Source organism: Pteronotus mesoamericanus, unplaced genomic scaffold (assembly GCF_021234165.1).
Source record: "Pteronotus mesoamericanus isolate MK-2021 breed Mesoamerican mustached bat unplaced genomic scaffold, CSHL_Meso_final contig_164, whole genome shotgun sequence".
Classification (NCBI taxonomy): Eukaryota; Metazoa; Chordata; class Mammalia; order Chiroptera; family Mormoopidae; genus Pteronotus; species Pteronotus mesoamericanus.
Window position 1 is genome coordinate 30,924,374 of NW_026555065.1, and position 10,397 is coordinate 30,934,770.

The 10,397-nt window shown below is 33.9% G+C and overlaps 1 protein-coding gene across 1 annotated transcript; it reads right to left on the reverse strand.

The window, feature by feature from the left end:
* Positions 1 to 927, reverse strand: LOC129064090 (olfactory receptor 4N5). Its single transcript, XM_054565168.1, has one exon. It carries the CDS (start codon positions 925 to 927, stop codon positions 1 to 3), a length of 927 nt encoding a protein of 308 aa, XP_054421143.1.
* Positions 928 to 10,397: the final 9,470 nt, after the last annotated feature.

Consider the following 10,397-nt stretch of genomic DNA (forward strand, 5'->3'; position numbering starts at 1 on the left):
TCAGCAAACTATGTACCGACTCAATAACCTCCTCATGGATGCTTTCACTTCCTGGTTGCGAAGGGTGTAAATCACAGGGTTCATCAAAGGAAAAATCACTGTGTGAAAGAAAGAAACTACTTTGTCAGCTGGCAAAGCTCTGAAGGGACGAGTGTAGATGAAGATGGCAGGTCCAAACATGAGAAACACAATGATAATGTGTGTGGTGCATGTGGAGAGAGCTTTATCCTTCCCTTTAGAAGAGTGTCCTTGTACCTGATACAGGATGACTGCATAGGAGGCTAGAAGCCCCATGAAGCACAGGAGGGTGAGCAGACCACTGTTAGAGACCATCAGGAGCTCCACCACAAAGGTGTCTGTGCAGGCCAATTTGATGACCTGCGGCACATCACAGAAGAAGTTATCCAGTTGGTTTGGACCACAAAAGGGCAGGTGGAGAATAAGGGCCACTTGCACAATGGAATGAATAAAGCCCCCAAGCCACAGAGCCAATAGCAAGGCATAGCAGGCTCTAGGGTTCATGACAGTTGAATAGTGTAAAGGACGGCAGATGGCGATGTAGCGGTCAAAAGCCATCACAACAAGAAGTAACCCCTCCCCTCCTCCAAGGAAGTGCAAGAAAAAGAGCTGAGCAATGCAACCCTTGTAGGAGATTACCTTCTTCTCAGAGAGGAAGTCCACCAGCATCCTGGGGGCCACAATGAAGGAGTAGGATGCATCCAGGAAGGCCAAGTTTCCCAGAAAGAAGTAGAGGGGGGCTGTGAGGCCAGGGTCTGATCTGATGGTGAGAATGATGAGGAAATTCCCAGGGAGGATGATGAGGTAGAAAATGAAAATGAATACAAAGACCAGGAGTTGAATATTTCTAGACTGAGTCAGACCAAGGAGGATGAATTCTTTCACCACCGTGCTGTTCTGACTCTCCATCACTCCTCAGTCTACAGGATAACAAAGAACAAAATATTATGTGTTATAAACACATTTTTATTTATTCCATAGCTCTTAGCCAAATAAAAACAATATTTGCCACATCACAAATTTCCTAGCTGAAAACAATTTATGCCTCATAACTCTGTTTTGAGTTAACCTTCTATCCCTTATTTTCTTGAATCCCTTAAGACACTGCTCTTATAGCCGCATTATTGTTCCCACTTAAGTGTGTCTACATAATTGTGCTCCTGTAGGACTCTGAGCTACTCTGATTGAGGTATGTGAGAAATCTCCTGATTAAAACAAAACTTAACCATTATAAAGATGTTCTGTTTTTTTGTTGTTGTTGTTGTTAGTGAGTGTACTATATCTAATGTTTAGATTATTTGCTGGGTTTTGATCACCTGCCTTCCTCCATACAGAGCCAAGTGCTTTTGCAGGTGTGTCTTCCTTTAGTTCCTATAGAATGTCTTATTCCTGGCTGGTAGCTCTGTGCCTTTCCCCTCCCTGATTTTGTGACTTAGTAGTTCTCATGACATAGTTCTGCTTTGGCACCCTTGTGTACCCTTACTTCAAACTGGTCCCGAGGATCTCAAGAAAGATACCTACACTTCACCAAAGATATCCCCCCAGAATTACACCCCTGGTAGTGTCCCAATTCTGCATATGCTCCCCACCCTGTTCTTAAGTCTTACTACTAATATGATTTCATTTGCTCACCACATGTTTATAACCTATTTCTTCTTCAGATCTCATAATGATAGTTCAATGATGTTTCTCACAAATATTTTTATATAATATAAATGATCACAATATATAAAATATTTGGACTATCTCGAACTAGTAAAATCAAAACATATTAGAGCTAAAACTGGTAATATGACACATATAGTCTAATATATTCACTTGACACATGAGAAAAATAAAGCAATTGCAATTAAGATTCTTAAATTTGCAATGGATTTTCTTCATTCTCCTTAGGAAATGGTAGAAAAAAAGGCATGTATTCCTTAGTTTAAAGTGGTTAGGAAATTATTTACTTTCCATCAACTGGTGTACTTTTATTTAGGCACTTAAATAATTAATCATGATATTGCTTGTGTAAATGTTTCTCCTTTTGGGAGAATAATCTAGTCTAAATAATAATTCTACTCATGTGAATGACATTCAGAAGTAAAGCTTAGTCTGTGTAGTGGTCTCCGAAGGGATTGGTTGTGTTCACCCCAAGATACACACAAGATAATTAACGAGGGTACATAAAATAGTAGACTTTCTCTATATGTTATTATAAATTTTGCTTTTACAATGTTTTATGTTTGTGATTGTTTTATAATTTTATATTACTATACTTGTAGAAACATATTTTTATAAATAAATATGCACATACAATATTGTGATATCTGGGCATATTTGTTAGAATGATTTAAAAATGAAAGATTGCTAATTGTAACAAAATACTATAATGTAACAAATAACAATATTTTCCCTGATTTTAAATGACATGTAATACTTATTTTTCAAAAGTGTTGTGGATACAATGTAATGAAATTTAACAATAAAAAGGAATGAATTACTGATATGTGCTACAACATGGGTACACCTCTAAACATTATGCTATATGAATGAAGCCAGTCACAAAGAACCACTTATTGTATAATTCAATTTATGCAAAATTTTCAGATAAGGCAAATCTGTAGAGACAGAAAATAGAAGAGTTGTTACCTAAAGCTAAGGGTAGGATGGAGGAATGACTGCTAATGAGTATGAGGTTTCTTTTTGGGTGATGGTAATATTCTAAAATTGTATTTTTATGCTTGCATAACTCTGTAAAAACACTTAAAACCATTGAATTATACTCTAAATGGCATATTTATGTTGAGTATATCTCAATCAAACTTTTTTTTTAAGTGCTATTGAATGTGATGGGGAAGATTGGAGAGGAAAAAATTGTCAATTGAAATTTGACAGAAATTATTGGTAGTATCCCTAGAAAGAGGAGCTAGGAAGAGAGAAAAGAAATAATAGGAAAAATAAGACTTAGTAAGTCCATAGAAAAGTCATGGGAAATTTAAGCAATACTCTGGTGTTTTGGGGCACATCTAAACATCAGAACATTTGTTCTATGTGATTAGTAACATTTGTAACTAGTAGTCAAAGGTTATGGAACAGGAATTTATAACACATGAGCACATATTTGTGCATACAAATACATATTAAAACATGTAAACACACATAGTGAGTTGAAGCAAATTAGGAAAGTAGGTCAATAGTTCCCATTACCTATTCTGACACTTGGTGAATTCCAGGTTCTCACAGTTATTTCATGCTCCTTTGGGTAGACAATTCCAGACACAGGCAGCACTCTGAGAGTTACAATATCTTCCACTCTTCATTTGTTTTTATTTTCTATCATCCATGTCTATTACTAACAGATGGAATACCTTATTATTAAGATCTTTAATCCATTTCCTTCTCTCATTCTCTTTTATGTATTTCTGTTCTGGTGATTCTCAAATTGTGCTCATCACAGACATTGAAGACAGATATGCCTCAGATGGACATTACACTGTATAAAATGAATTCCTGGGGGAAAAAAAGCCAAAAACAACAGAACTAACAAGGACAAGCTTTTTGTTCTAGTCAGATAAGGCAAAGAAGTATTGTTAGTGTAGGCTAAGATGGAGACTAGAATGCTTCCATCTCTAACCTATGTCATTTCAACTGATACAAACACACAGGCAGAGAGGACACTGATAATCTCCTTCCCATATATCAGAGTATGGACACACAGCCTCAGTACTGAGCATGCCAGGGTTTCCACTGCTATCAGACCAGCTCATGGAGACCGGTGTTTGGAGATCTGATTACCATGCTAGCATCTTATTCTTTCACCTTTTCCCATTCAATTTCTTGCTGTTTCTTATTTTTTAAAAATCTTTTCCTATTCTCTTCCTGTTAATTCTATCTTCAGACATTCAGTCTCCTTGATTATTCTTTTTACATTTACTTTAGCTTTTTATTTTTTATTTTACGCTTTTATTTTTTTCTTGGAATTTTCTTCACTTGTTATATACCTTGCTGTTCCTTCTTTGTTGCTCTCTTCCTTATCTCTTTCTTCTTTCCCTAATTCACCCACATTCTTTCAGTCTTAAATCTTTTTTACTTTATTTTCTACATGTATTTTACTTCATTATATCCAATGCCTATCTTTCCATTAATTCTGAGACAATAGATTGTTTTCTCATTCCATGGTGGAGTGAGCATTGTATGTGCTTCCTAAGTGTTTCATTCCAATAGATTTTTCTACTGATTGAAAATTATTAACTTCAGTGTTAAGTAATTCCTTCTGAATATGACCCTCTTTGAAATTTGCTCATTCTCATCTATGCATTAGTTATGTCATATTCTCTCACATATTTTGTCTATTTCTAAATCATTCTGATAAAAAAGTGACTTATATTTGTGATTTAAAATAAATCTCCTTAATATTATCTTTGCCAACGTGAATATAGTTAACAAAAGTTTGAAAATGACAGTGTGGTTTCTGATACTCTATCAATTCTATATTTTAAGGTGTTAAAATATACTGTTACCTATTTTTACAAATTTTACAAAATGTATATCAGGCTGAAGAACATCAAAAATATTTAATTGATACTAGAGTTGAGAATTATATAAAATTTAATTCCATTGCACAAATCTTCACCCAGACAATTACTTATCAAATAAATGGCATAGTTAAATTAGATGGTGAAAACCTCTATTGTTCTTTCATGTTTGAAGGTTTTAGACAGCATCATGAATGTTATAGGAAGAGCATTGGTTTGGGAATTATTCTATTTTATTTAAGTGATAATTTCTTCAGTTTGGTAACTCTATAAATTGAAATAAGTCATTTTGTCCTTTAAAAACTGATTTTTATTTTTTTATTTTTGTTTTTATTTTTCCAGCATTTTACTTTATTTATTATCTCATATTTATGCATTTATACAATAAGAATCATGGATTCAATAAAAATCTTGTACAGATTATTTTTAAATTTTTTTATAATTTATGTGTTTGGTTTTTTTTTTTTACAATTCAGTGGTTTTTATTGTAGTCACAGAATTACAGAACTGTATTGCAATATAATTTTAGAAGCTTTCTTTCCATTTTTAAATTTTTATTTTTTGTTTAAATACATTTGTCTCCACCTTCTTACCACCACTTTCCCCTGCCCCCTGTCCCACCTCCCTCCCTCAATTAAAAACTGATTTTTAAATCTGTAAAGGAGAAATAATATATTTCCCCTTTTTACTCCATAGATGTTGATATAAAGATCAAATGAGGTTATTAGTAGTCAATTCATATCTATTTAAACTGAACTAAGAGAATATGCAGTAACTAGACAAATTATAGAAAAAATGATAAGTAGATATTATATCACTTGATCATTTGTCACTGCCTTGAGTTAATCCCAGAGGAGGTGGTGACTGCTTAAATGGGTCATTTCAGGGTAAAACTTGTGAAGGTTCAAAGAAGGGAGGGTCCATGCAAAATTTTCTTACCTAATTCAGCTAAGGTTTGTGAATTGTCTTTCTTATGTTAAGATCCCTAACTCTGAGCTTTATGTTGATATGATAGGACCTTATGCAAGAGAAGAAACTCACTCCAAATGAGTATGCGAACCAAGAGGTTTGCAAACTTGTGAGGTTAGTGAGGTTTTTCTCTGGGACTCAGCCTACCCCTTCTGACCTGCGATTGCTGAGTTTCTGCTCTTTCTAATCTCTGATTTATCATGGGGGAAAAATCAGTCATTTGTGTGACACTCAAATTTAAAATTCAAGTGGTGAACCTTCCAAAACTCTTGGCATTTGGATTTTTTATAATAGTGCAATTAGATATTTTAGGCCCTTTAAAATAATGTGAAACATCAGGAGGACATGACCGGAGGTGTATTTGAGGAGCAGAGTAGAAAGTGTTATGTGTCTGAATTTAGATCTTACCTGTTTTTGTGTTTCTGCAGCTTTATTCTATCTTCATGCATTTTTAAGGCAGCAGATGTTCCAGACAAATAGTATGAATTTTATTCTATTTCTTCTCCTTTAATTTTTTTTAAATACAAAGAATGACCAAAAATTTTGCCTTGCCAGGAGTCCAATGCTCCTCTCAAACAGATAGGTACCCACTTTCTTCTGAGGAAAAGGGGATTAACTGATTATTCCAGAATTCTTCCTTAAATACATATTCTCATGGTGGATAATCGTAAATTCTGGAATTTATTAATTTGTGATGCCATAGGGAATATGCCTTGGGGTTTCACAGCAAACTTAAGCTTTCAGAGTCCTTTCAGTGATTATTATTACAATGTCAACTAGAATTAGAACAAAGAAAAAGACAAGAACATTTTAAGGATTAAATATTTAAAACATGTGTCAGCTAAGGCCCCATTGAGTCATGTTAAAGTCTTGATTTTGACATTTTATCAGTGACAGTAATCTTATTAAACAATTCATATAAATAATAAGAAGGCATTGATGTTTAATAAATTAAAATAGTGAGATTAAGTTAATGGTTATTAGCCCTCGCTGGGTAGCTCAGTTTCTGAATATGCCAAGGTTGCAGGTTCGATCCTTGGTCAGGGCACATACCAATGGATGCATAAATAAGTGAAACAACAAATTGATGATTCTCTCTCTCTCTCTATTTTTCTCAAATAAATCAATAAAATTTTCTTAAAAAGCCAAGTTAATGGTAATTACATTAGTATCTGCACATATTTGGTACAGAAGAGCTTGGTAGAAAGAGAATATGTTATGCTCAAAAAATACTTTTCAGGAATAAGTCTTCTTGAGTAAGGAACTTTATGATTTCTTATAGATCCTTTAGGGCTGTGCTCTACCAAATAAAAGAAAAATTACTCTGGTGTGATCTTGGTATTCACAATTATTCACTTTTTTTGAAATGTGTCATTTCTGTGTTCTGCTATAGGAAAATGAAGACCTTTCTGTTTTTAAAAATATTTATTAATACAAAAAATACATTTGATTGAGCTTTTTAATACATTAAAAAGAAAGATGAAATAAATCTGATTCACATTAAAATTAAGATAACAATTTTTACAAAAAATACAATATACTATCAAGTATACTTTTATTCAAATTTAAGTCCAGTTCAGAGAGAGATGCAGCGGGAGATGTGGAAAAGTGGAAGAAAGAGGTAAAGAGATGAAAGTAGTGTCATTTGTAGTTTTTATTTTTATTAAAATCTGCGCTGCAAATGAATATGCTTGTCATTATGCTTATGTGAAAGTTTACCTGTAGGATAAATTCCCCAAAAGAAAGAAAACTAGAAATATAAAATAATTAGAAAAAAAGAAAAGAACAGAGGAGAAAAATGGAAAGACAGAAATGGAAAAAATAAAAGAAAAGATGAAGATACAGAGAAACCACGCCACTAAGATGTACATACCACAAGGCTAAACACAAACACAACATACACACGCACACACACACACACACAGAAAAAGGAGGGAAAGGGAAAGAAAAGAGACAGAGGAGGAGAGAGAGAGAGGAGGGATGAGACATCTTTAGAAATGCAAAGTCTTTGTTTTGTTTTTGTTTTTGTTGGGTTTTATACAATTACAGAACTCTCAGGGATCTCAATTCTCAAAATTTACCACACCACAGTGCTTTAGAATTAATTAAAAATACTATTGAGATCTTAACTACTAGTCCACAGTAGACCTCTTTCTGCTAAGAAATCTTGTTTATTTTAGGGAATTGTATAGCATTAAAAAGAACAGTGTGCATGTGTATGTCTTAATAGGTGGATCTCAGATTGACCTGTGCGAGTTTACTAAGAAAGACATCCAGTAATAGTAAGACTATCACAAGAATGGAATTCAAAGGCAATATTGTAATCCTGTCTCCAGCCATAAAGGTTATTTCTTGGGAAAATATCATATGCTTTCTCAAATGGTTCCCAATCTAAAAAATTGGAAATGTACAAGGGTTGGCAAAAGTAGACTTACAGTGTGAGTACACAAAACAGAGATTATTCTTGTTCCATTATTTATTAATTATTGTATCATTTTTCACACAAAAAACTTTAATCCTGCTTTTGCTAATGCATGTATTTCTTATTTCACAAAAATTTTCAGTGTCTATCACTTAGAAGGGTTATTGCATAGGTGGGTGAGCAATTGATAACCAAGGTCCTTGGTTTTGGGGATTTGACATTCTAGTGGAAGGAGCCAGTCAAAGAGCAAAGAAATGGGAAAAAAATTGTCCACAAATAAAAGACTATAACAGCATTATTTTGGAGAATGAATGAAGACAAGTAGGGTATCGAGTTTTAGAAAAGTGCTTTCAAGGGAGGTGACATTTAAGCAGAGGTCTGAATGACTAAACAAATATAGCTCAGGGGCTACCTGAGGGCAGGACATTCCAGGCAACAGGAAGAACAAGAACAATGATCATAAAGGAGGAAACAGCTGGTGCATTGAGGAGCAACAGAGAGGTGACCATGGAGTTGGGAGAGTGTTTGGTAAATGGAAGAAAAGTATAAGGCAAAGTCAGAGAGGTAGGCAGACATTGCACAGGAAATGGCATTTGGTCATTATTTGGAGTGTGAAATTATAATGTAATCTGAAGGTCACTTGGCCTACTGTATGGAGAGTGAATTGAGGGAGGTGAAGGTAAAAGAAAGAACAGTTTGGAGATACCGCAGTACTGTGTGCATGATGCGGTGGGAACTTAGCCTGGGGGAGGGTGGAAGAAGAAGGTAGTAGTAAATGTAGTAAAGAGAACTTGACATGCATTTTGATGGTAGAGACATTTGGACTTGCTGATACACATGTTGTCTGAAAAGAGGAATTAGGAATAGCTCATGATTTTAAGTGGAGTATCTATGAATAGTATTGCAATTTAATAATATGGAAATAACTGACAGGATGGCTGATAGTATAAAACAGTGCTATTTTAAACATACATCTAATTTTTATAAGAAATATGTTTGCATTGTTAAACATTCTGTCAAAAAAATTTTAAATCATGCCTATTCTATTACAGTTGTCTCAAATTTTTCCCCTTTGCCCTCCTCCACTCATCCCATACCTCCTCCTCGCTCCCACAGTCAATTCCCACTCTGTTTCCATGTCCATGGGTCATTCATACATGTTCTTTGTTTAGTGCCTTCCCCTTCTTTCCACGATTGTCCTCCTTCCCCATCCCCTCTGGTCTCTTTCAGTCTGCCCCATGTTTCCATGCCTGTGGTTTATTTTGTTCATTGGTTTATTTTCGTGAATAGATTCCACACACAGATGAGATCATATGGTATTTGTCTTTCACTGAATGGCTTATTTCACTTAGCATAATATTCTCCAGTTCTATCCATGTTGTTGCAAAAGGTAGGAGTTCCTTCTTTCTTTCTTTTTTTAAAGCAGATTTTATTTATTTATTTATTTATTTATTTATTTAAATGGCAAGATCCATTATACAATATTAAAGCATTTAAATCCATTATAAGGTCTCGGCAATTAAAACATGACACCAGCACAGAAGTAATCAAGCAGATCAATGAAATAAAATGAACATTCTAGAAACAAACATATATATCTGTCTAACAATTTAATATATAATTAAATTCATATTACAAATCAATGGGGAAAATAAGGCTTATTCAACAAGTAATGTGCATGGACTGCTATTACTTGAAATAAAATAAATATAGAGCCTTATTTCACACATTATACAAAAAATATTCAGATGAGTTAAAAATCAATATGTAAAATCTAGGGAGTTTTAGGAGAATATACAAAATAATATTTTTCTTACCCAGAAGTAAAATATTCAAACCCAAAAGCTAAAATATTGACAATATGACTATATTAAACATTTAAGACTATATAGTAATACACATATAAAAAAAGTTAAAGGACAAGTAATAGAATAGGAAAGCATTTGCAACACATTTGCAAAAGGGTTAATAGTTAGTTTTTTTAGGGAAAAAATTCTACAAAACTTTAATCAAAAAATGGATAAGGAACACAAAAAAGTCATTTAAAGCTCAGCAACACTGAAATAAAAAATAAACCAACAGAGTCAAGAGGGAAGGAGGGAGGGGTAGGAGGGGAAAAGAAAGGGAAGGGTCAAGTCAAGAAACATATAGCAAAGACTCAAGGACAAAGCCAAAGTGGGGAAGGATTGAAGGTCAGGGGGGGAGGGGAGCAGGGGAAAGTGGTGGGGGGAAGGTGGAGACAAATGTGTTTGAACAAAAAATAAATTAAAAAATAAAATAAGAGAAATAGGCAAGAAATATACAAAAACAGGTTTAGTTTCAAAAAATAATAAAGTAACAATTAAAATAACACCATTGTCACAATCAGATTAATAAGTATTAAAAATATTGGTAATATTAAATATTGGTGACTGTGAAAGGAACTGGGTATTCATAGACTCTTTCTCTTCATCTTCTTAAAGCAGTTC

Bases quoted from the DNA above. Each gene is read 5' to 3' on its own strand.
- LOC129064090 (XM_054565168.1), bottom strand. From the start codon at position 927: ATGGAGAGTCAGAACAGCACGGTGGTGAAAGAATTCATCCTCCTTGGT.